This window comes from Pristiophorus japonicus, chromosome 10 (genome assembly GCF_044704955.1).
Source record: "Pristiophorus japonicus isolate sPriJap1 chromosome 10, sPriJap1.hap1, whole genome shotgun sequence".
In the NCBI taxonomy this organism is placed as follows: Eukaryota; Metazoa; Chordata; class Chondrichthyes; family Pristiophoridae; genus Pristiophorus; species Pristiophorus japonicus.
In genome coordinates, this window is record NC_091986.1 from 187,144,527 (window position 1) to 187,170,928 (window position 26,402).

Below are 26,402 nucleotides of genomic sequence, written 5' to 3' on the forward strand. Positions count from 1 at the left end.
TTTCAGAGCTGGCCACATACACTGACCTAAGTCGATTTGGTGTAAGTTTTAGCTGACCAAAGTGAACTAAAAAAAATCGTACCTAATTAAGTTACTCTGGAGCAAGTTTATTGGGGAAAATTTTAACTTACGTCAGAAAAACCAACTTACTCCCAAAAAATTGATGCAAGTCATGGCCAAAATTGGGCCCCTTGTTCTCAGTTTCTAGTCTTTTGAGTTCTTGCTCAACGTTCTCCTTGAGTGCATATGGTATGGGACATGGCTTGCAGTAAACTGGTCTAGCATCCTCTGTACACTCACCTTGAAACCTTGGATCGGACTGCCTGTTTCGCGGAACACCTTTGGATACTGCTTGAATGCGTCATCTTTTGATGCAAATTTCTTTTCCACTCGAAAGATCTCATTCTAATCCAGCTTCAGTGATCGCACACAATTTATACCTATTAAGGCAGGTTTGTCTCCTGCCACTACTAAGAGAGGCAAGCTTTGAAACTGACCCTTGTATTTCATCGGTACTGTGATATGTCCTACAACTGGGATTTGCTCCCCTGAGTAGCCTCGCAACTCTAACTTCGATTTCTCCATCGGAAAAATCATTCAACTTGTCAAGATATAGTGATTCCGGTACTACGTTCATGGATGCACCAGCGTCGATTTCCATGCATACCCTGGTTCCTGTAACGCCTACTTGGATGACGATACATCGCGAATCGCTGTTCGATACCCTCATGCTCTTGATGACGTGCATCTCCAGATCCTCCTTGTTCTTTTGCTTCTTTTCAATGCTATGTAGTCTCTGGTGATTTCTACTTACAGCATTGAACATCGGTTTACTCTTCAGTCGGCATGCCTTCGCAAGATGCCTAGTTTTCTTGCAGTAGAAATACTGAGGCCGAAATTCAGGATCTCAGCAAGACCCGTTACTGCCTGTTTGCGGCGGCCATGTGACGGAATCCTGTGGCCGCCGCTTTGCGGTCAACTGGCCGCCCTGACCCAAATTCAGGTCGGGGATTTTTCGGCCTGGACCTGATTCCGCCCCAATGTTGATGACCGCCGCAAGAGCCAGGTCAACGCCACTCTCCCTCACCTGAAAAATACACCAACTGAAATTCAGCTAAAAAAAACAGCTGTTTTTCTGTCAGTGCACCTTGTCTCCTCTCTTTCGGCCCTGGCGTTGCAGCAGAAATTAAAGGGGAGGGCTGAATGCCGCGGCTGCTATATAATTAATTTTTTCGACCTCCACTCTCTCCGCGGTAAAAACGGGGAGGAAATCATAGGTGCGTCAGCTTTCATGCGCACCTGAATTTTGGCCCCACTCTGTCTTCACATATGGATAACTTTGAGCAATGTGTTGTCCTAGGCACCAACAGCACAACTTCAATGCGCTGTTATCATGGCCAGTTGCCGAGGCCTTGGAGCCCAACAGCCTTTTACTTTTAACCTCAGGCGACTTACCTCGGTCGTCTGACGACTGGAAATGTTACAAAATTCTCAGGTGTATTGGTCGATCCTATCCATCGACATAGCTGTCTGACAAGCTAAATCAAAAGTCAATTTAGGGGTGTCAACAACTTTCTTCTGATTGCTTAATTTTTCATCCCACAAACAAAGTGGTCACGCAATGCTCGGTCTTGAAAGTTTCTGAAATGAATTAAAGCTACAATGTACTCACTGATACTCTCATCATGTAATTGATCTTGTATTCCAAAATGATAACTTTCAACAATTTCCAGGGACTCAGGACTGTAGTGCTGTTCTAACTTGATTAGAATCTCCATCAGTAAATGTCCTTTGGCTTGTCGGGAAGAAGCAAATTTTTCAAGGTTTCTTACACTTTGGGGCCTGCTTCAGTCAGGAAATTAGCCCGTTTTCTTTCTAGCACCACCTGGTTATGGTTTTCATCATCGGAAACTTCGACAATATTATTTGCAGTGAAAAACATTTCTAGCAGCTCCACATTCACTCCGAAAGTCTCTCGGTCGTAATGGAACTGCCTCCAACCACCATATTGTTCCCATTGGCGCAGTCATCTGGACTCTGGTAGTTCAGCCAAGTGTGCTTGTACTTTACCTTGGATTTTTAGCTGTGCTGCAAAACAAAGAACCTCTTCAAGTCTCTCTGTTTTTTGGCTGGATCATCCACCAACAAAAATGATAGCTAGGAAATCCGATTATCCTATCCTCATCGCCAATGTGATATTTTCTTTACGACATCACAAACACATACAGACTACAAGATGGCTCTACAGGAACTTGTCATGGGACCTTATCACATGGCCCTTTATTTTATTTACTTCAGCAGTTGCATTACCACAGTAGTCCACTAGGTGATGCAGTAGTCCACTAGGTGGAGCTCTATTACAGACGTTAGAGATCCCACGGCTCTATTTCGAAGAAGAGCAGGGGAGTTATCCCTGGTGTCCTGGCCAATATTTATCCCTTAATCAACATCATTGAAACAGATTATCTGGTCATTATCACGTTGTTAGTTGTGGGGGCTGGCTGTGCGCAAATTGGTTGCCGCGCTTCCCACATTACAACAGTGACTACACTCCAAAAAGTACTTCATTGGCTGTAAAACGCTTTGGGATGTCCAGTGGTCATGAAAGGCATATATAAATGCAAGTCTTTCTTTTTAAACAGCTCTGCTAGAGCTTAGCACCCATATGAAACTGGCAAATGCAATGCAATTTGCTGTTGTTGTTATTATAATACATAGGCCAGCAGAGTTGCTATAGCTGCACCTCAAAATTCTCTCAGTCCAAAATGTCTGCAATGTACCAGCTCTAAAGCTATATGCATGTACTCTGGATAGGAGACTTCAATGTACATACGAGTGGCGTGATAGGACTAAATCCTCTGTCATTGAATTACAGTACGTAGACAACGCTTGCGTCTGCACACACTCGGAGGCCAAGCTATCATCAACACCTTCACCAAGACATACAAAAGCATGGGCTTTACACTAAACATCGGTAATACAAAGGTCCTCTACCAACCTGCCCCCGCCACACAGCACTGCCCCCCCCCCGCCCCCGGTTATCAAAATCCACAACGAGGCCTTGGACAACGTGGATCATTTTCCATACCTCGGGAGCCTACCGTCAACAAGGGCATACATCAACGACGAGGTCCAACACCGCCTCCAGTGTGCCAGTGCAGCCTTCGGTCGCCTGAGGAAGAGAGTGTTTGAACAGCAGGACCTCAAACCCGGCACCAACCTTATGGTCTACAGAGCAGTGGTGATATCCGCCCTCCTATATGGCTCAGAGACATGGACTATATACAGCAGGCATCTCAAAACACTGGAGAAGTACCACCAACGCTGCCTCCGCAAGATCCTGCAAATCCATTGGCAGGATAGGTGCACCAACTTCAGTGTTCTCACTCAGGCCAACATCCCCAGCATCGAAGCATTGACCACGCTCAATCAGCTCCATTGGACAGGCCACATCGTTCGCACGCCTGATACAAGACTCCCAAAACAAGCGCTCTACTCAGAGCTTCAACACGGCAAGCGAGCCCCAGGTGGGCAGAGGAAATGCTTCAAGGACACCCTCAAAGCTGTTATATATGTAAACGTGTATTTACTCTGTACAGCCACCAGAGGGCTCATCCCCTGGAGTCCCAAGGGATCCCATAATTCCTTGGAAGCACAGGTACTTAAGGAGGCTTCACAGGTTGGAGAGGCACTCTGGAGACCTGCAATAAAAGACTACGGTCACACTTTACTTTGAGCTCACAGTGTTCAGTCTGACTCTTTCTCCATACACAACAAAAGCCTCCTTGAAAAAGTGCAACATCCCCACTGACACCTGGGAATCCCTGGCCCAAGACCACCCAAAGTGGAGGAAAAGCATCCGGCAAGGCGCTGAGCACCTCGAGTCTCTTCGCCGGGAGCAAGCTGAAGCCAAGCGTTGACAGCGGAAGGAGCGCGCGGCAACCCAAGTTCCCCACTCTCGTTCCTTCAACCACCATCTGCCCCACCTGTGAGAGACTATAGGTCCCGCATCGGACTCCTCAGTCACCTGAGAACTCATTTTTAGTGTGGAAGCAAGTCATCCTCGACTCCGAGGGACTGCCTAAGAAGAGAAGAGAAGATAGGACTACCATTAACCAAGCTGATAGCGTCCTGAAGGATTTACACAGCACTTCTCTCTCAGATTTCCCTCTCAGATCGTAGTATATGGGAATGCTAGCATAGTGCTTATGTTACTGGACTAGTAATCCAGAGGCCTGGACTAATGAACCAGACATAAGTTTAAATGCTATCATGGCAGCTAGGGAATTTAAATTCAGTTAATTAAATAAATCTGCAATAAAAAGCTAGTACAGGTATCAGTAATTGTGACTATGAAACTACCAGATTATCATAAAAACACATCTGGTTCATTTCTCTCCTTTCGGGAGGGAAATCTGGCCTATATGTGACTCCAGACCCACAACAATGTGGTTGCCATTTGAAAAGCCCTAGCAAGCACACAATTGTACCAAAGAATACCGGTTCAAGAAGGCGGCTCACCTCCACCTTCTCAAGGGCAATTAGGGATAGGCAATAAATGCTAGCCTTGTCAGCAACACCCACATCCCATGAACGAATATTTTTTTTAAAGGTGTCAATTGCAGAGCATCTCTGTGGGCATCGGAGCTCAATATATTGACCTCGAGTAATGAAAGACAGTAATGGGAGAGCATGATAAGGGAGAATACAAAGAGATTAGGAGATAAGTAAAAAAAAACAATTAGGAAGGCAAAGAGGAACTATGAAATTAAATTATCAAGGAACATAAAACAAAATAGTAAAATATTTTACAGGCACATCAATAAAAAAAGGAAGGTCGGGATGGGAACAGGGCCACTAAGGGATGGACAAGATAATACCACAGGCAGCGAACGAGAGATGGCAGAAATATTAAATAATTACTTTGCTTCAGTATTTACCAGGGCGATAGTTCAGGTTGTCATGACATTGGATGAAGAATGGCAGGCAGTGACTAGTAGGGTACCGCAGGGTTCTGTGCTGGCCTAATCAGAACTGGAGTAACTCTCAGCTGGCCAAACTTCCCTAAATGGCCAGAAGTGGCGTAAGTGGCAGATTACGCTCCCTTTGGCTGAAAAAAAAACTGACTTAAAAAATTTGTAACTGAGTTACGCTGGTGAAAATTGATTGGGGAAACTGGGGATTTTTAAGAAAAAGCAGCCTGCTCAAAAAAAAACAGCGCAAATACTGGGGAAAATTGAGCCCAAAAAGAGGAGATATATTAAATAAACTAATCAAACTTAAGGAGGATAAAAGAAACCCTGCTTCGGACAGATTACATCCGCACATTTTAAAATAATCTAGGGAAGAGATAGCTGAGGCATTACTGCGCATATTTAATAATTAATTTGAAAAAGGTGTACTGCCAGAGGACTGGTGGATAGCTAACATAGTACCTATACTTAAGAAGGGAGATAGAACATATCCAGGGAACTATAGACCAGGCAGCTTAACATTGGTGGTCAGAAGTAATAGAATCTCTACTAAAGGGGAAAATAGAAGAAATTTTAGAAACCAAAAATATAATAATGAATAGTCAACATGGATTTCAAAAGGGAAAATCTTGAACCGGTAAGAGAGTAGACAAGGTAATGAAGTAGATGTAATTTATCTAGATTTTCAAAAGGCCTTCGATAAGGTACCCCATAATAAATTAATGAATAAGGTCAGAGAATGCAGAGTCAACAACAACAACAACTTGTATTTATATAGTGCATTTAACGTAGTGAAACGTCCCAATGCGCTTCACAGGAGTATTATTCAATAAAAATTTGACACCAAGCCGACACCAAGTAGAAATTAGCGTAGGCTTGGTCAAAGAGGTATGATTTAAGGAGTGCCTTGAAGGAGGAAAGAGAGGTAGAGTGGTTTAGGGAGGGAGTTCCAGAACTTTGGGCCTAGGCAACAGAAGGCACGGCCACCAATGGTTGAGCAATTATAATCAGGAATGCTCAAGAGGGCAGAATTAGAGGAGTGCAGACATCTTGGGTGGTTGTGGGGCTGGAGAAGATTACAGAGATAGAGAGGGGCAAGGCCACGGAGGGATTTGAAAATAAGAAATCGAGGCGTTGCTTAACCGGAAGCCAATTTAGGTCAGCGAGCACAAGGGTGATGGGTGAGCGGGACTTGGTGCAAGTTAGGACACGGACAGCTGAGTTTTGGATCACCTCTGGTTTACGTGGGGTAGAATGTGGGAGGACTACCAGGAGTGCACTGGAATAGTCAATTCCAAAGGTAACAGAAGCATGGATGAGGGCTTCAGCAGCGGATGAGCTGAGGCAAGGGCGGAGATGGGCGATGTTATGGAGGTGGAAATAGGCTGTCTTAGTTATGCTGCAGATATGTGGTCGACAGCTAATTTCAGGGTCAAATATGACACCAAGGTTGCGAACAGCCTGGTCAGCCTCAGACAGAAGTTGGGGAGAGGAATGGAGTCAGTGGCTAGGACACTGAAAACAATGTCTACGGTCTTCCCAATATTCAATTGGAGAAAATTTCTGCTCATCTAGAACTGGATGTCGGACAAGCAGTCTGACAATTTAGAGACTGTGAAGGGGTCGAGAAAAGTGGAGTCAGGAGAGGCTATTTCCATGGCTGTAATGGTACTGATGGTGGTTTCTTGCTTACCAATTGACACGTTGTACACTGACTAACGATGTATATCTTTATCTAAACCTGGCCACCATATGTAACTGCATGCAAAACTCTTGGTCAAGCACATTCCCAGGTGCTGGTCATGAGGATCTCCTAACAATTTGGACCTGAACTTATTTGGAATAATTACCCTTGCACTCCACATGATACAATCTTTATCCACTGACAATTCATTCCTACGAACGAAGTATGGATTAATATATTTCTCTGATACCTGCATTGGCCAGGCATTTGCTATGTAATCATACGCCTTTCACATAACTGGGGTCACGTTTGGTTGCTCTACCAATCTCTTCAGCTGTGACTGGCAGTTCATGAAAAATAGAACACTTCTTCCTTATTGGGTGTAATTTGTGATGGGATGGCAACCTGGACGTAGCATCAGCATTAACATCTGACTTAGGTACGAAAACAATGCGTATAGCCCAATTACTTAGATCTACCATAGAGATAATGTTCTCAGTTTCTAGTCTTTTGAGTGCTTGCTCAGCTTTCTCCTTGAGTGCGTATGGAACGGGCCGTGGCTTGCAATAAACTGGCCGTGCGTCCTTCTGTACCCTGATAATCACCTTGAAGCCTTTCACAGAACACCTTCGGATACTGCCTGATGACATCATTTTTCAATGCAAATTTTGCTTCTAAACAAAAAATCTCTTTCCAATCCAGCTTTAGTGATCCCAATCAATTTCTACCTATCACCTGTTTGTCATTGCTACTACTATAAGAGGCAAGCTCTGAAACTGATCCTTGTATTTCATCGGTGTTACAGACTACAGATATACTCTCTGTGTAGTCATTATATAGTTGCCTAAGATGGAGACTTGTTACCTGATGTACTATCAATAAGGCTTACACTGTATATAAACTATGCTAGCACCACTAGAGGGTGCAACTGGTGGAGACCCAGGTTTCCTGCCCCTGCTGTGGGAGACCTGGGGGTCACCTGCATAGGTGTGCAGTGCCCAGTATAAAAGGCTGCCCACCATGCTTGTGCCTCACTCTGGAGTTACGAATAAAGGATCAAGGTCACTACAGTTTGAGTACAACACATTGCCTCGTGGAGTCATTCATAAGTACATTAGAGACATAACAACCGGTATGGTGATACATCCTACATCAGGGAATGGCTGTCCTGAGTAGCCTCGCAGCTCTATCTTCAACTTCTCCAGTGGAAAATCACTCAATTTGTCAAGATATAGTGATTCTGGTACTACACTTAGGGATGCACCAGTGTCAATTTCCATGGGTATCCTGGTTACTGCAACATCTACTTGGATGACGATACATCGCAAATCATTGTCAGATACCATTGTGCTCTTGATGACGTGCATCTCCAGAACCTCCTCGTCCTGTTGCTTCTCTTCAATGCTATGCAGTTTCTGGTGGGCCACATTGTCCGCATGCCCAACACGAGACTCCCAAAGCAAGTGCTTTTCTCGGAACCTCGACACAGCAAGCGAGCCCCAGATGAGCAGAGGAAACGTTTCAAGGACACCCTCAAAGCCTCTTTGATAAAGTGCAACATCCCCACCTGCAGCTGGGAATCCCTTGCACAAGACTGCCCAAATTGAAGGAAGAGCATCCGGGAGGGCGCTTAGCACCTCAAGTCTCATCGCTGAGAGCAACCAGAAACCAAGCGCAGACAGCGGAAGGAGCGTTCGTTAACCCAGACTCCCCACCCACCCTTTCCTTCAACCACTGTTTGCCCCGCCTGTGACAGAGACTCTAGGTCTTGCATTGGTCTCTTCAGTCACCTGAGAACTCACTTTTAGACTGGAAGCAAGTCATCCTCAACTCCGAGCGACTGCCTATGATGATGATGATGATGCTCACCTCACATTATACAGCAGCCCAGATATAGGTGTGAAAAATAAAGATTTAATCCATGATCAATATAGCTACAAACAACTACGTGAACAATAAACAGTGCAGGAAAATAACATATATACATCATTTACCACCCTCATGCATTTTCTTATAACCCCTCTTACGAGGGCCTAACCTGTGATTTTGCCTCAGGGACTCCCCTGTGGCTGACTCATGGGTCTGGGAAGGCTGCTGTCTTCCCTGTGTGGAAGCTGCAGATGTCCTTCTAGGACGCCTTCGAGCAGCATTGGGCCTGGAAGGGCTGACTGGAGATTGGGACGGTTCAGTCTGGCTTGGCTTGGGCGAGGCCATGCGTGGAGGCGCTGGCGGAGTGACAGGTCTGGGGCAAGGAATGCTGCGAGCCGGAGGGAGCGCATCATCCGTATCCTGGACCGAGGAGCCTGAGTAACTCACCAGGGGCGGCACAATACCACCAGCACCAATCTAAGGGAACTCAGGTTGGTGCTGTGACATCACACCAGAAAGTGATCCATGGTGGACCCAGCCGCGAAAGCAACACTGAGGTCTTGGGAGGCATCCAGCTGAGACTGCATGCGAGCAGCCACAGTGTGAAAGCCACCACATATGACAGCACTTAGATGCTCCATCGATTCTTGCAGAGCCACGGCCATCCTCTCCAAAGCAGTGCCGACACGCTCATTCCCTCGCGCCTGTGCTGCAATGGCAGCTGCCACATCACCCTAAGGGTGAATTTCCCGTGGAAATAACGCCCCAATTAAGACTGCAAATTTGAGCTCTGCGGGGCTAATAAGACTGGAACACTTTTTTGTGGTCAAAAGGCTGAATTTGGATCCAATGGCCGCTACAAACTTTGCGGCGCTAATTGGGGAAAAAAGGCCTTAACACCACTAGCTTTCTGGCTGCACTGAATTTCGGCCCCCAGGTCCCATGATGTGTCCAATTTTGCATCTTAGGCCCTCCACCATTGAGGCTCTGCACCACCATCAACAGTCTCATAAATTTACCCTTATGTGAAAACATAGGCCCACTGAAGATCCAGTATTTTATTTTAAGTCATTTTGCACTCCAAACAAGGAGAAAACATATGAGATGTGGAGCCATATAAATAGCTCTGGCACCAAATATTAAAAAAAAGTGACTCTTGCTCTTTTTGAAATAAAAATACATGGAATTGAACGGTTATTCAGGCCATTGTAAGAATTGAATTTTTTTCTACAGAGCAGTAGAACAGACTCCCAACAAAAACAATATCAATTAACTCCTTAAAAAAGGATGGGTTACATATCTAGGTAAAATTGAATTGAAACATAGGAGCATAAGTCAAAACAGAGACATTAAATATTTTAAGAAACAGGTTTCTTTGCTGTTGGGACCACCATGGAAACGACTGCGGAATGCAAGTAGTCAGAACTGAATAGTGTAGGATGTGATGTTAGACTGATAGCCTGGAGTTTTGCAAGGTAATCTTTTGAGGACAGAGAAATCTTACAGTGCTTTATCATCTTGGAAGTTTTAGTTATGCTAGACAATTGCCTTAGGAAATTGTAAAAATGTGTGTTATAACTTTGTATACTAAATACAGAAAAAATTGCAACAAAAAAAAAAGAAACCGTTTTAGCACTTAGCTTCTAAAAAACAAAAAGTGAGATGGGGATTAGTTCACCTTGCAGCAGTGCTTCATAGGGACAAAAAAAACAGAAGGGACTATTAGTTAAATGGAAAGAAAATAATGCGCATGGAAAATGAAAGAGATCAGGGGTCCAGATTGCCAATAAATTGATCGCAACAATGCTCAGTAACAGTAAGTAAAGCAAATCAGATGTTGGGGTATATTAAAAGGTTAATATTGAGCCGAAATAGTGAGGTAATCCTACCATTTTATAATTCATTGGTGAGACTGCACTTAGAATAATGTGTACAGTTCTGGTCGGCAAAGTGCAAAAGGGATATTGCAGCTATTGAACTGATACAGAAGAAGGGAACCAGAATGATTGTGAGGATGAAGAGATTGGATTGTGAGGAGCGATTATCTAAAATGTTCTCACTGGAAAAGAGAATGTTGAGAGGTGATATGATTGCTGATTTTAGGATTTTAAAGGGAACACGACAAGCTCTTTCACCTTGTCCAGTACAGTAGAACCAGAAGACATGGCCAGTGCTTGAAGGGGGGTAAATTCAAAAATAATCTGCTGAAACAGAGGAAGGAAAGGAAGATATGCATTTATATAGCACCTTTCACCACCACCGGATGTCTTTTACAGCCAATCAAGTTAATTTTGCAGTGTAGTCACTGTTGTAATGTCGGAAACACGGCAGCCAATTTGCGCACAGCAAGCTCCCACAAACAGTAATGTGATAATGACCAGATAATCTGTTATTTTAGTGATGTTCTCTAGTATCTCTCCCAAGTGCCCATGTTTAAGACATGAGATTCCTCCCATCTTACCTTCCATTAGGTCGTGAAAGGAGCTATATTAATGCAAGATCTCACCCTATCACCATATCCTTCTATTCCTTTCTCCCTCATGCACGTATCTAGCTTCTCCTTAAGTGCATCAATCCTATTCGCCTCCAGCACTCCGTGTGGTAGGAGGGTTCCACATTCTCACCACTCTGATTAAATAATTTTCTCCTGAATTCTTTACATGGATTTATTAGTGACTATCTTATATTTATTGCCCCCAGTTTTGTAATCCCCACATGTGGAAACATCTTCTCTACATCTACCCTATTGATCCGCTTCATAATTTTAAAGACCTCGATCAGGTCATCTCTCAGTCCTCGTTTTTCTAGAGAAAAGAGCCCCAGCTGATTTGGTCTTCTCTGCTAGTTGTACTCTCTCAGTTCTGGTGTCATCCTTGTAAATCTGTTTCACACTTTCACCAGTTCTTCTGTATCTCCTTTTCTAATATGGAGACTATTACGTTCTAATCAAGGTTCTATATAAGTGTAACATAACTTCTCTGCTTTTGAATCCTATTCCTCGAGAATTGAATCCCAGTGGTGTGCTTGAATTATTAATGGCTTTATTAACCTACGTTGCTACTTTTAATGATTTGTGAATCTGTACCCCTGGATCCCTTTGCACCTCTACCCCATTCAGACTCTTATTTGCCAAAAGAAAAGGAGGACTTGCATTTATATAGCACCCATCATGACCAACGGACGTCCCAAACCACTTTACAGACAATGAAGTACATTTTTGAAGTGTAGTCACTGTTGCAATGTAGGAAACCCGGCAGCCAATTTGCGGACATCAAGCTCTTAGAAACAGCAATGTGACAATGACCAGATAATAATGAGTATACATGCCCTCCTTATTCCTCTGACCAAAATGCACCACCTCACACTTTCTATATTGAAATTAATTTACATGCCCATTCTGCATGTCATGTGGACAGATTTGGACTTCATTTGGACTATAGTGGCAGCCATGGCTCAGTTGGTAGCACCTTTGCCTCTGAATCAGAAAATACTGGGTTCAAGTCCCACTTCAGAAACTGGAACATTAAAAAAATCTATGCTGACACTCCAGTGCAGTGCTGAGGGAGTGCTTCACTGTCAGTGGTACAGTCTTTCAGATCAGATGTTAAACGTATGCCCTCTCCGGTGGATACAAAAGGTTCCATTGCATTATTATGAAGAAGAGCAGGGGAGTTATCTCTGGTGTCCTGGCCAATATTTATCCCTCAATCAATCAACACCGCTACAAAAAACAGACGATCCGGTCATTATCACATTATTGTTTGTGGGAGTTTTGCTCTGGGCAAATTAGCTGCCGGGTTTCCCACATTACAACCACCGTTGCTGGAGATGTATCACCAACGATGTCTCCGCAAGATCCTGCAAATCCCCTGGGAGGACAGGGGCACCAACATCAGTGTCCTCGTCCAGGCTAACATCCCCAGTATTGAAGCACTGAGCACACTCGATCAGCTTCGCTAGACAGGCCACATAGTTTGCATGCCAGATACGAGACTCCCTTAGCAAATGCTTTATGCGGAGCTCCTTCATGGTAAACGAGCCAAAGGTGGGCAGCGGAAACGTTACAAGGACACCTCAAAGCATCCCTGGTAAAGTGCGACATCACCACTGAGACTTGGGAGACCCTGGCCGAAGACGGCCCGAGGTGGAGAAAGTGCATCCGGGAGGGCATTGAGCTCTTCGAGTCTCAACACAAAGAGCATGAAGAGGTCAAGCGCAGGCAGCAGAAGGAGCGCGCGGCAAACCAGCCCCACTGACCCCTTCCCTCGACAAATGTCTGTCCCACCTGTAACAGGGTCTGTGGCTCTCGTATCAGACTGTTCAGCCACCAAAGAACTCACTTTGGGAGTGGAAGCATAAGTCTTTCTCGATTCCGATGGACTGCCTATGACACTTCGAAAAGCACTTGACTGGTTGTGAAGCACTTTGGGACGTTCGGTGGTCGTGAACAGGCGCTATATAAATGCAAGACTTCCTTGCCTGGATTCAGCCACTGTCCCTCGGTGACCAGGGGCGGCTCTCCAGCCCCAGCGGCAGCCAACTGTGTGGGCGCCGAGCACATCGATCGCTTGGGGCCCAGCACATCGAGGCGCCCCAGCTCGATTGCTCTGGGCGCCGGTTGCCCCTAACAACGGCCGAGGCCTAGAGCCTCCGAGTGGGGGCGCCCGCCGGGCTCGATTGAGCGGCTGAGGCGCGGATGACACGAAGACAAAAACATTTTTTTGGGGGGGGTGGACGACGTCGGGAGTTGTGCCCGCCCTCTCTCTCTCTCTTTCGGGAAAAAAGTGCGCTTTGCAGCGGCGGCCGCTGTAAGTCGCTGTTGTGCGGCGGAACCGCGGGTTGTTTGGTGGTTAATGTTCACCGTCTCTCCCTCCCTCTCTGATCGGTATTTTTTCTCTCTGATTGAGTCTGTTGGCGGAGTGACTGACTGAGTGTGTGTGGGGGAAAAAAAACCATGGCGGTGCCGGAGTGACCTCTCAGCAAAAGCCACGACCGCATCTCAACTGTCTCTTCCCTCCCTTCCGACTCTCACCCCGGGCTCCGAAACAAGCAGCCCCCACGTACCGCAGTTTCCTTCCTTTTCATCCCTTCTCTGTTTCCCCCTCCCCTTCTCCTCTCCCCACTCTCATCCCCATCGGCGGCGGCTTTCTATCTCTCTCCTCCTCGGCTTTTCTCTTCATCTTCCCCAATATCGGATTTATGATTCCCGTCAGTTCTTCGACATGCAGCCTCCTCCGAGAAAGGTGAGTGAGCTTCCCCCCCCCCCCCCCCCCCGAAACAGACATCTTTTTATTCAGGGCTGTGAAGAAATGTCGTATGCCGAGGAAAGGGAAAGGAGAGGGAGAGGAAAGGAGAGGAGGGGAAAGAGAGAAGAAAAATAAAAATGTCCCTAGTGTTCGGATTTAAAAAGCACCCTCTGGATTTATATTTTGAATACCAAAGAAAAAGTGTTCATTTGTTTATTTGCGGGTGAGATATTTATAGCTGGTTTTAATTCACATGATTTTTTTTTTGGTGTGTCCGGAACGTAAATATGTACAGCGTGGACTCGATTCGGTTTGAAAGCCCGGTGATGGTGAGATATTTACATGTGAAAGGAAGGGGGGTGTTATTGTTTTTCTGGAGGCTGAGCAGTGGATTATTTTTCTGTGAAACCTTGCGTTTTTTTTCGATTGGCTTCACGCATTTGAGAATGATATAAACGTCGAAGTGCAGACCAAAATGTACACAATTCTGTCTTTTAAAAACCCTTGAAATCGGAGTGGACATTCAAGGAAAGACGCTTAATGGGAGGTGGGTAGAATAAATCTATCTTTTAAATCAGACTTTTTTCACTGAGTGAAATGTCACAAGGGTAGAATTGGCTGAAATCGTTTAAATGACCATCCCTACTGCATTAAAATGTTCACATGTCGGGTTGAAATGTTTCGCACTATTTACATAATTTAAGACATCTGCGTCTCAAACGTTTGTGTAATTTTTCCGGGGCAATGTAACGCGTATGTTGCCATAAAATTGTACTAAATGCCGCTGTTTTATATGTTTTGTTTCGCCCGTTCTCGTGATTAAGCTGGTGGGTTCAGTTGAAGCTTGGAAGTCATTTTATTTGTATGGTTTTGTTATCTCTTAAAGCAATGGTGTGTTTCTTTATCGAAGGTAAAAGTTACTCAAGAACTGAAAAACATCCATGTTGAGCAAATGACTAAACTTCAGGCGAAGCATCAGGGGGAATGTGATTTACTGGAAGATTTGAGGTAAGATTTCCAACATTTATTTTCTTCCTTTCTGACTGGAACTGACTGCAACAAAACAAAGATCACAAATTGTGGGAGTATTAAAGAATTTCCTCCTCGTGTTGGCTAGACTGTTGAGTGTAACAAATGTGCCAAACTGAAAATTCCACAAGTATTATCCTCATTACAAGATTAAAAAGCATGTTGGTAATCTACAGTTTTTCTTATATTCACTTCTCCCTAATCTGAAAGAGTTCGTGTATTCACTCACATTGAACTTGTGAGAATATTTACAGGTGTTTGAGTTCCATTTAGTTTACAGTAATCTTCCTATTTATATTTTCATTTGTACCTTAAAATGGTATTTGGCCATGTTATAGACTATTACATTACATTTGTGACCTAGAAAAGTTTAACATTTTCAGTTTCCTTGTGTCTTTTGCCAAGATGTGATTGATATTAATGCAGGCAATGTGTAAACATGAGCAGGAAGATAAATACTGCAATTTTAGTTTTGCCCTGCATGTGGGTGGCAGTATTAAAATGATGAGTTCACCCTCCTGGTTGCATAGTCTTTGTACACAATTTATTGTATATTTGCTGTAACTAAAAGCTGTGCACTACATGTAGGCAATCATGTATATCTCAAAAGCTAAATCATGAAGCCATTGCATTAACCCACAAACCTTTAGATACCGTGGCTCTCTTTAGTGCAGTAGCAATTCAGAAACACTAATTTAGATAAGTATTTACAATTTTGATGTGCCTTGAATGGATAATTCTTTAAATCTGTTCTGTCAGTATCTTTTATTTTAAATTATAATTTGTGTCTCGAGGTAGAGACACCTCTTATTGGACTATCTGACAGTATTTGTAAATAGATGCCTGTTATAAATCATAATGCTGTTTAGACTGCCTAGTAGATTACTAAAATAAAGTCTGCACTTGTATTATCACATCTCAAACTTCTAAAAAGCACTTTACATGCAGTAAATTAACTTAATGCAGTGATTATTGTTACATAAGTCAATTTGGTTGTTGCTGTCCTATCATTGGTTTGAATTAGTGTCTCTGTTTACAAATCATTTGGGTGACCTGGAAATGGCACACTCAACAGATAATCTAGTGGAACTGAACAATTATAAGTCTTTCATTTAGGGAATAAAAGGTAGCTGGAAATGGGTTAGAAAGTTATGAAGCAGTTGGACGTGTTTTAAGTTATATCAGAAATTTGAGATTGGAGTTCACACAGTTTACAAATCCAGAGAGTAAGATACTCCCCTGAGCACACTCTTGATTAACTTTTTTACAAAAATAAAGTACATATTTTTCCTCCCACCTCAATTTGAGTAAAACATAACTATTTTAACATTGAGAAAATTCTTGAAATAGCATGAGGTCTTCCTACTGAGGAATATTTCATTATTTCAATGTATTTTTCATTACTAGTGCCAATTTTTCCCTTTTGATACAAGCAATGTTGGTTTCTGTGCAGCTTTGACGTGTAGAAAAGGCTTCTATTTTATGATTAAGCTTTTAAAAAGCATCAGTTTAGTTTTTTTTACTGAACAATAGTACTGTTGAATTCTATCCTGCCTATGAACAATATGAATTTTACCCTGAGCCATAATGGAAATTTAGATGGTAGTAAGTTTATTTTTTTATTTGGGTTGTTTTCTGTTAGCTTATCAGCAGTTGTTGAGATTATTTTTTCAGAACTATAAAGGAAGTATCTCCTTTATAATTGTGTGATTTCATTGGGACCAACTTTTTCTAGATACAAGTATAGTTTCCAAAATAGTTATCTCTGATTAAATTCATCTTGCAGTCAAAATCGTGTATGTCCATGATCCTAGATATTGAGGGAATATGAGGGAAATGAATATCTAATCAATTGTCAGTGGATTTGTTGAGCCTCACTGTAAAGCCTGTGCTGTCACGGAATCTGGCGCACATCATTTTGTTACTTCATGTTACAATTTGCCCATTTTGCACTGTTGTTGAGGTGATGATATATGGCTTTTGTAGTTCAGTGCACATTAGTTATAATGTAATATGTTTGACACCTCCTCCTTCCACTTTACATGAGAACAAGTTTTTTGGGTAAAAGAGTAGGATGAGGATGGAATGAAATCCCATCTACTTTTGTTGATACAATCGTGAGAACATTTCTGTGGCAATATCTAGCGCGAGTGTGTTTTTTGGGGAATCTCTCTGCACTACGTGTTATTGGGCTATTGCTTTTGCATGTATATTGATATTTGACTTTTAATTTTTTTATATATATATATTATATATTTCAATTCTCTTCCACTGCCCTTCTGTCCTGGTCATGAGAAGGATACTCTATTAAATTTGCACTTATCAAATGAAATGAGCCAAAGTATTGGCATATTTTATCACTTCATTGAATACAAGTGTGACTAAAAATGACTCTTCTGTTAATGAAAATGATCCTCTATCAGTGTAAGAAACAGTTATATATGTTCACTGTGTATATCAATGCTTTAGATATAGGCCTAGAGGGAATTGTGTCAACATCTGATGATGTCCACATAGGAGGTAGAGTGGTATTCTAAAGAATTAAAAGAAAACTGCAAAAGGATATTGAATAGATGGAGAAATGGGCTTTAAAAGTGGCAGTTGGAATTTAGTGTCAGTATGTGTAAAGTGATATATTTTGGTAAAATAATTAATAGCAGTACAGGGTAATTACGGTCTGAATGGAAATATGCTCAGTGCTGTGGACGAGCAGAGGGACTTGAGGATACAGTTTCATAGGACGTTAAAGGCAGAACCTTGGGTTGTTAAATCTGTGTTTTTTTTAAATTCTAATGGAATTCTAAGTTTTATCTTGCGGTATATAAGAGCTAAGAGGTAATGATGGGTCTATATATAACTTTAAGACCTCAGTTAGAATACGTACTGTATTGGGCTTCACAAAAGAGGAAGGGTATTAGAAACATAGAAAATAGGTGCAGGAGTAGGCCATTTGGCCCTTCGAGCCTGCACCACCATTCAATGAGTTCATGGCTGAACATGCAACTTCAGTACCCCATTCCTGCTTTCTTGCCATACCCCTTGATCTCCCTAGTAGTAAGGACAAATCTAACTCCTTTTTGAATATATTTAGTGAATTGGCCTCAACAACTTTCTGTGGTAGAGAATTCCACAGGTTCACCACTCTCGGTGAAGAAGTTTCTCCTCATCTCGGTCCTAAATGGCTTACCCTTTATCCTTAGACTGTGACCCCTGGTTCTGGACTTCCCCAACATTGGGAACATTCTTCCTGCATCTAACCTGTCTAAACCCGTCAGAATTTTAAACGTTTCTATGAGATTCCCTCTCATTCTTCTGAACTTCAGTGAATACAAGCCCAGTTGATCCAGTCTTTCTTGATAGGTCAGTCCCGCCATCCCAGCAATCAGTCTGGTGAACCTTTGCTGCACTCCCTCAATAGCAAGAATGTCCTTCCTCAAGTTAGAAGACCAAAACTGTACACAAAACTCCAGGTGTGGCCTCATCAAGGCCCTGTACAACTGTAGTAACATCTCCCTGCCCCTGTACTCAAATCCCCTCGCTATGAAGGTCAACATGCCATTTGCTTTCTTAACCGCCTGCTGTACCTGCATGCCAACCTTCAATGACTGATGTACCATGACACCCAGGTCTCGTTGCACCTCCCCTTTTTCTAATTGTCACCATTCAGACAATAGTCTGTGTCTCTGGTTTTACCACCAAAGTGGATAACCTCACATTTGTCCACATTATACTTCGTCTGCCATGCATTTGCCCACTCACCTAACCTATCCAAGTCACTCTGCAGCCTCATAGCATCCTCCTCGCAGCTCACACTGTCGCCCAACTTAGTGTCATCCGCAAATTTGGAGATACTACATTTAATCCCCTCGTTTAAATCATTAATGTACAATGTAAACACAGCTGGGGCCCCAGCACAGAACCTTGCAGTACCCCACTAGTCACTGCCTGCCATTCTGAAAAGTATCCATTTACTCCTACTCTTTGCTCCCTGTCTGACGACCAGTTCTCAATCCACGTCAGCACACTACCCCCAATCCCATGTGCTTTAACTTTGCACATTAATCTCTTGTGTGGGACCTTGTCGAAAGCCTTCTGAAAGTCCAAATACACCACATCAACTGCTTCTCCCTTGTCCACTCTACTGGAAACATCCTCACAAAATTCCAGAAGATTTGTCAAGCCTGACTTCCCTTTCACAAATCCATGCTGACTTGGACCAAATATGCTGTGATGACATCCTTAATAATTGATTCCATCATTTTACCCACTACTGAGGTCAGTAATTCCCTGTTTTCTCTCCTTTTTTTAAAAAGTGGGGTTACATTGGCTACCCTTCACTCCATAGGAACTGATCCAGAATCTATGGAATGTTGGAAAATGACTGTCAATGCACCCGCTATTTCCAAGGCCACCTCCTTAAGTACTCTGGGATGCAGACCCATGCTTTAGAGAGGGTACAAAACGTATTCAGTAAGATGCTACCTAGTATGAGGGAATACAAATATGAAGAAAGACTTGAAAAGTTGTCTTTCTTGGTTAGAACAATTCAAATTTGGGAGCAATATAATAAAAGTTTTAAAATTAAAGAAAGAATGGGACCAGGTAGTTAGAAGCAGACTGTTTTCAGTAGTTCATTGTCAGCTGTGGCTCAGTGGGTAGCACACTCACCTGAGTCAGAAGGTTGTGGGTTCAAGTCCCACTCCAGGGACTTGAGCCCATAAATCTAGGTTGACACTCACTGCAGCACGCCCTCAGCACTGCACTGTCAAGAGGTGCCGTCTTTCGGATGAGATGCTCTCTCAGATGAACATAAAAGATCCCATGATATTATTCGCAGAAGAGCATGGGAGTTATATCTGATGGCCTGGCCAATATTTATCCCTCAGTTAACATAACAAAAACAGATTATCTGGTCATTATCACATTGCTGTGTGTCTGAGCTTGCTGTGTGCAAATTGGCTGCTGCGTTACCTACATTACAACTTCAAAAAGTACTTCATTGGCTGAAAAGCGCTTTGAGACGTCCAGTGGTGGTGAAAGCCGCAAGAGAAATGCAAATCTATTTTCCTCTTCATTCTGGGGTTCAAGAACAAGGGTCTTGGAGACAATAGTAAATGTAAGAGATTTAGAATAGGACTTGTTGGGCTGAAAGGCCTGTTTCCATGTTGTAATTTCTATAAAGATAAGAGAGAAACTGTTTTTATATTTTAAAAATCTGCACTATTGTCTATTATCTAGATTCAAAAAAATACTTTCAGAACTACTGAAATTTTCTTTTTCCCTATGGAAAGTATGTGCCCATTGTTTAGTGGCTCCCCATTATATATGCCTGACTTGGGGAATTCAGGCTATGGGAAATCATGAACACGGACCCAGTAAGTGTTTTCCTTCCTTCCTTCCTTCCTTCCTCTTCAAAAATGTATGTTCACCAGTTAAGAGTAGGCTGGCGAGAAGGCCGCACCTAGACGTTTGCTTTTGATCGAGTTGCTTGGAGTTATGCAAAAATTGTCTGAGTTAGTTTGCCATTTGTTCTTTTCCTTCAGTCACTTTGGAGAAGAGTCTTCATTTAACACGTTGCTCAGATCAGGAATTTGCCATACTCTACCGTTTTGTGGCATTTTCTATGGAAGATCAGTGTAGTGTGTTACTGCACTACTGATAAAGGTCAATTTTTGAAAGTAAATTAACATAAAAGCAGCAGTCCAGGATACTTAAAAAAAATATATATATATAGGCACTGTTTTCTTTTTTAAAAGGAGGGAGCCTTTACATTCAATACTATACTCACTCAGCCATGTTTAGGGCAGGCAGATAGATTTTGGATATATTTTCTTACAAATGGTCACTGACCTGAATCATTAACTCTGTTTCTATCTCCACAGATGCTGCTTGACCTGCTGAGTATTTCCAGCATTATCTGTTTATATTTCAAATTTCCAGCATCCGTATTTTGCTGTTATATATTTTGGCTGCAATGCTTATAAAATTGATTGGCATGGAATTTGTTCTAAATAGAACATTGAAAATTAGGAGGAGGTAGCTGGGCTTTCTCTTGTTTGAGACGGACATTATCCACCACTTCTGTAGCGCAAATGTTTTCTGCCACTTCTCAGCCCGCCTGTTATCCAAATTCTGCTGGGTTATTTCATCATCAGAGGAGTTAATGGAGCTGAACATTATGGAATGATCACTGCACAGCTGTACTTTGGACCTTATGATTGATATATTGCAGGATGTTGCCTTTTCAATAAGGCTGACTATCCTGCTATAATGAGCAGAGAGAAGGCAAAAGTGCATGGTTGTGATAGAGGTTATAATAACCAGAGTGTGACAGGAAGGGATAGAGTGTATACACATGACAAAATTAAAATCTCTATCTGAACGCACAAAGCATTCGTAACAAGATAGATGAATTGATGGCATGATCTGATTCTCATTAGAGACGTGGTTGCAAGGTGACCAAGGCTGGGAACTAAATATTCAGGGATGTTTGCCATTTCGTAAGGATAGGCAGAAAGGAAAAGGAGGTTGGGTAGCTCTGTTAATAAAGGATAAGATCAGTGCAGTAGTGAGAAATAATATTGGTTCAGAAGATCAAGATGTAGAATCAGTTTGGGTGGAGATAAGAAATAATAAGGGAAATAAGTCACTGGTGGGAGTAGTCTACAGGCCCCCAAACAGTATCCACACTGTAGCAGAGAGTATAAATCAAGAACCACAAAAAGTTAGCATGCAGGTACAGCAAGTAATCAGGAAGGCAAATGGAATGTTGGCCTTTATTGCAAGGAGATGGAGTATAAAAGTGCAGAAGTCCTGCTCCATCTGTACAGGGCGTTTGTACGACCTGGAGTACTATATACAGTTTTGGTCTCCTTATTTATGGAAGGATATACTTGAAGGCAATTCTGAGAAGGTTCACGAGGTTGATTCCTGAGATGAAGGGGTTGTCAAATGAAGAAAGGTTGTGCCTAAACTCATTGGAGTTTAAAAGAATGAGAGGTGATCTTATTAAAATGTATAAGATTCTGAGGGGGCTTGACAGGGTAGATGCAGAGAGAATGTTTCCCCTTGTCGAGAATCTAGAACTAGGGGGCATAGTTTCAGAATAAGGGGCCGCCTATTTAAAACTGAAATGAGAAAGAATTTCTTCTCTGAGGGTTGTAAATCTATGGAATTCTCTGCCCCAGAGAGCTGTGGAGGTGGGTCTTTGAATATATTTAAGGCGGAGATAAACAGATTTTTGAACGATAAGGGAGTCCAGGGTTATGGGGAGCAGGCAGGGAAGTGGAGTTGAGGTCAAGAACAGATCAGCTATGATATTGAATGGCGGAGCAGGCTCGAGGGGCCAAATGGCCTACTCCTGCTCCCTTTTCTTATGCTCTTATATACTGCTGTAACTTGATGCTGAGAATTGAAAGACAGGTTATGTTTCTGAACTCCTGAGATTGAAAGCATCAAATGTCAATTGATTTTCTCAATCAAAATTGGCAGCTAGACAGCAGGTGGTTGTGCCTGTCACGTTTCTGGTCTCAATGGGCTGCCACAGAATCATAGAAATCTGTGGCAGAGATTGAGGCCACTTGGCCCATCGTGTCCATGCCGGCTAGAAAAGAGCTATCCAGTCTAATCCCACTTTGCAGCTCTTGGTCTGTAGATTGCAGCACTTCAAGTGCATATCCAAGTACTTTTTAAATGCAATGAAGGTTTTTACTTCTACCACCCTTCTAGACCCCAGCACCCTCTGGGTGAAAAATGTTCTCCTCAACTCCCCTCTAATGCTTCTACCAGTTACTTTAAATCTCTGCTAAGGGAAATAGGTCCTTTCTATCAGCTCTATCTAGGCCGCTCATAATTTTATACACCTCTCCTCAGCATCCTCTGCTCCAAAGAAAACAACCCTAACCTACCCAATCTTTTCTCATAGCTTAAAATTCTCCAGTCCTGGCAACATCCTCGTAAATCTTCTCTGTACCCTCTCTCGTGCAATCACATCTTTCCTATAATGTGGTGACCAGAACTGTACGCAGTACTTTAGCTGTGGCCTAACTAGTATTTTATACAGTTTAAGCATAACCTTCCTGCTCTTTCTATGCCTCGACTAATAAAGGAAAGTATCCCATATGCCTTTTTAACCACCTTATCTACCTGTCTTCCTACCTTCAGGGATCTGTGGACATGCACTCCAAGGTCCTCTCTTCCTCTACACTTCTCCATATCCTAACATTTATTGTGTATTCAATTTGCCACTTTTCTGCCCACCTGACCAGTTCATTGATCTTCCTGCAATCTACAGCTTTCTTCCACACAGCCCATTTTTGTATATGAAAACTTAATCATGACATTGAAGCCTAAGTCATTGATATATACACCACAAAAAGCAAGGGACTTGGTACTGAGCCCTGCGGAACCCCACTGGAAACAGCCTTCCAGCCACAAAAACATCCATCGACCATTATCCTTTGCGTCTGCCAATGAGCCAGTTTTGGATTCAACATGCCACTTGCCCTTGGATGCCATGGGTTTTACTTTTCTGACCAGTCTGTCATGTGGGACCTAGTCAAAAGCCTTGCTAAAATGCATGTCGACTACATCAAACACACTACCCTCATCGACCCTCCATATCAACTTTGTCAGATACGACCTTCCATAACACATCCATGCCGACTTTCCTTGATTAATCCGTGCCTTTCTAAATGACGACTAATACTGTCCTTCGGAATTTTTTCCAATAATTTGTCCACCACGTGGTTAGACTGACTATCCCTTTCTCCCTTTTTAAACAATGCTATGACGCTAGCAGTCCTTCAGTCTTCTGGCACCACACCTGTAGTGAGAGAGGATTGGAAAATGGTCAGGGTCTCCACTATTTCCTCCTTTGCTTCTTTTAACAGCCTGGGATACATTTCATCCAAGCCTGGTGATTTCATCATCATAGGCAGTCCCTCGGAATCGAGGAAGGCTTGCTTCCACTCCTGAAGTGAGTTCTTTGGTGGCTGAACAGTCCAATACGAGAGGCACAGGCCCTGTCACAGGTGGGACAGATAGTTGTTGTGGGAAGGGGTGGGTGGGACTGGTTTGCCGCACGCTCTTTCCGCTGCCTGCACTTGATTTCTGACTGCTCTCGGCATTGAGACTCGAAGTGCTCAACGCCCTCCCGGATGCACTTTCTCCACTTAGGGCGATCTTTGGCCAGGAACTCCCAGGTTTCAGTGGTGATGTCACACTTTATCAGCGAGGTTTTGAGGGTGTCCTTGTAACGTTTCCGCTGCCAACCTTTGGCTTGTTTGCCGTGAAGGAGCTCTGCATAGAGCACTTGCATTCGGAGTCTCGTGTCTGGCATGCGGACAGTGTGGCTTGCCCAGTGAAGCTGATCGAGTGTGGTCAGTGCTTCAATGCTGGGGATGTTAGCCTGGACGAGGACACTGATGTTGGTGTGCCTATCCTCCCAGGGAATTTGTAGGATCTTGCGGAGACATCGTTGGTGATATATCTCTAGCGACTTGAGGTGGCTTCTGTACATCGTCCATGCCTCTGAGCCATACAGGAGGGCAGGTATTACTACAGCCCTGTGGACCATGAGCTTGGTGGTAGATTTGAGGGTCTGGTCTTCGAACACACTTTTTTTTTCCTCAGGTGGTCGAAGGCTGCACTGGCGCACTGGAGGCGGTGTTGAATCTCTGCATCAATGTCTGCTTTTGTTAATAAGAGGCTCCCGAGGCATGGGAAGTGGTCCACGTTGTTGAGGGCCGCGTCGTGGATCTTGATGACTGGGGGGTAGTGCTGTACGGTGAGGACAGGCTGGTGGAGGACCTTTGTTTTACAGACGTTTAGCGTAAGGCCCATGCTTTCGTATGCTTCAGTAAATATGTCGACTATATCCTGGAGTTCAGCCTCAGAATGTGTGCAGACACAGGCATCGTTCGCGTACTGTAGCTCAACGACAGAGGTTGGGGTGATCTGGGACCTGGCCTGGAGGCAGCATAGGTTAGCAACTTCCCACTGGTTCTGTAGTTTAGTTCCACTCCAGCGGGGAGCTTGTTGACTGTGAGGTGGAGCATGGCAGCACGGAAGATTGAGAAGAGGGTTGGAGCAATGACGCAGCCCTGTTTGACCCTGGTCCGGACGCGGAATTGGGTCTGTAATGGATCCGTTGGTAAGGATCATGGCCTGCCTGTTGTCGTGGAGCAAGTGAAGGATGTTGACAAACTTTTTGGGGCATCTGAAACAGAGGAGGACGCTCCAAAGACCCTCGCGATTGACAGTGTCAAAAGCCTTTGTAAGGTCGAAAAAGGCCATGTATATGGGCTGGTGCAGCTCCTTGCATTTTTCCTGCAGTTGTCGTGCTGCAAAGATCATCTCGAGTCAAAGGCAGAGTCTCGATTTGAGGAGATCTTCAAACTGCTCCTTCCAGTGGGCCCTGACCGCCTCGGTGTCCTTGATGAGTGTTTCCCTGTTCTTGCCCAGCAGTGGGATGGGGCCTCGGGAGTTAGGACCGTAGGTGGCCTTGACTGCAATGAAGAAGCCTCGCATATCATGGCTGTCAGACAGTTGTTGTATCTCCTGTTCTTTCTCCATCCACCACTTGTTCCCGGGTTTTTTGTCGGACCTCAGCCTTGAGCTACCTGTAATGTTGCTTTGCTGATCCCAAGTTGGGTTGTTGCTTGAGGCTCAGAAATACTCTGCTCTTGCGATCTATTAGTTTTTGGATCTCCTGATCATTCTCATCAAACCAGTCCTGGTGTTTTCTGGTTGAGTGACCAGGTGTCTCTTCACAGGCACCGGTTATGGAGGGCTGGAGAGCAGACCAAGCGCTGTGGGCATTCAGCATCTCGGTCATCGAAGCACGCCACGTTAGCTGTGAGGCGCTGGCTGTATAGGGCTCTCTTAGCTGGGTCATTAAGTTTCCTGACATTGACATTTTGTGGCACTGCTTCTGCTGCCCCCTCCACTTTGGGGCTATGCTGCTGATGGATCGGATTAGGCGGTGGTCCGTCCAGCAGTCATCGGCTCCTGTCATGGTGATTTATCTACTTATGCTTATCTCATCTAATATTTCACACTCCTCCTCCTTAACTACAATGTCTACATCGTCCCTCACTTTTGTAAAGACAGACGCAAAGTATTCATTTAAGAACCAGAGAAGGTTCACTAGGTTGATTCCGGAGACGAGGGGGTTGACTTATGAAGATGGGTTGAGTAGGTTGGGCCTATACACGTTGGAGTTCAGAAGAATATGAGATGATCTAACCCAAACATATAAGATAATGAGGGGGCTCGACAAGGTGGATGCAAAGAGGATATTTCCACTCATAGGGGAAACTAAAACTAGGGGACATAGTCTCAGAATAAGGGGCCGCCCATTTAAAACTGATGAGAAATTTCTTCTGAGGGTTGTAAATCTATGGAATTCTTTGCTCCAGAGAGCAGGGAAGTGGAGCTGAGTCCATGATCAGATCAGCCATTACCTTATTGAATGGCGGAGCAGGCTAGAGGGGCCAAATGGCCGACTCCTGCTCCTATTTCTTATGTTCTTATTAGTAAAATTGCCCTTTCCATAATTGAGAACTTTTACTCTTGTTGTATCTTGGTCCTTATCCATAA

At 43.6% G+C, this 26,402-nt stretch overlaps 1 protein-coding gene across 1 annotated transcript in view; it reads left to right on the forward strand.

Annotated features, from left to right (window-relative positions):
• The first annotated feature begins 13,303 nt into the window (after window positions 1-13,303).
• LOC139274656 (F-BAR and double SH3 domains protein 2-like) overlaps window positions 13,304-26,402 on the forward strand; it is a 270,480-nt gene continuing 257,381 nt past the window's right edge. Inside the window, exons 1-2 of the mRNA XM_070891334.1 lie at window positions 13,304-13,769; window positions 14,683-14,780. Coding sequence (XP_070747435.1) covers window positions 13,749-13,769; window positions 14,683-14,780 — 119 coding nt within the window. The 5' untranslated portion in view covers window positions 13,304-13,748. The remainder of the gene's footprint in view (window positions 13,770-14,682; window positions 14,781-26,402) is intronic.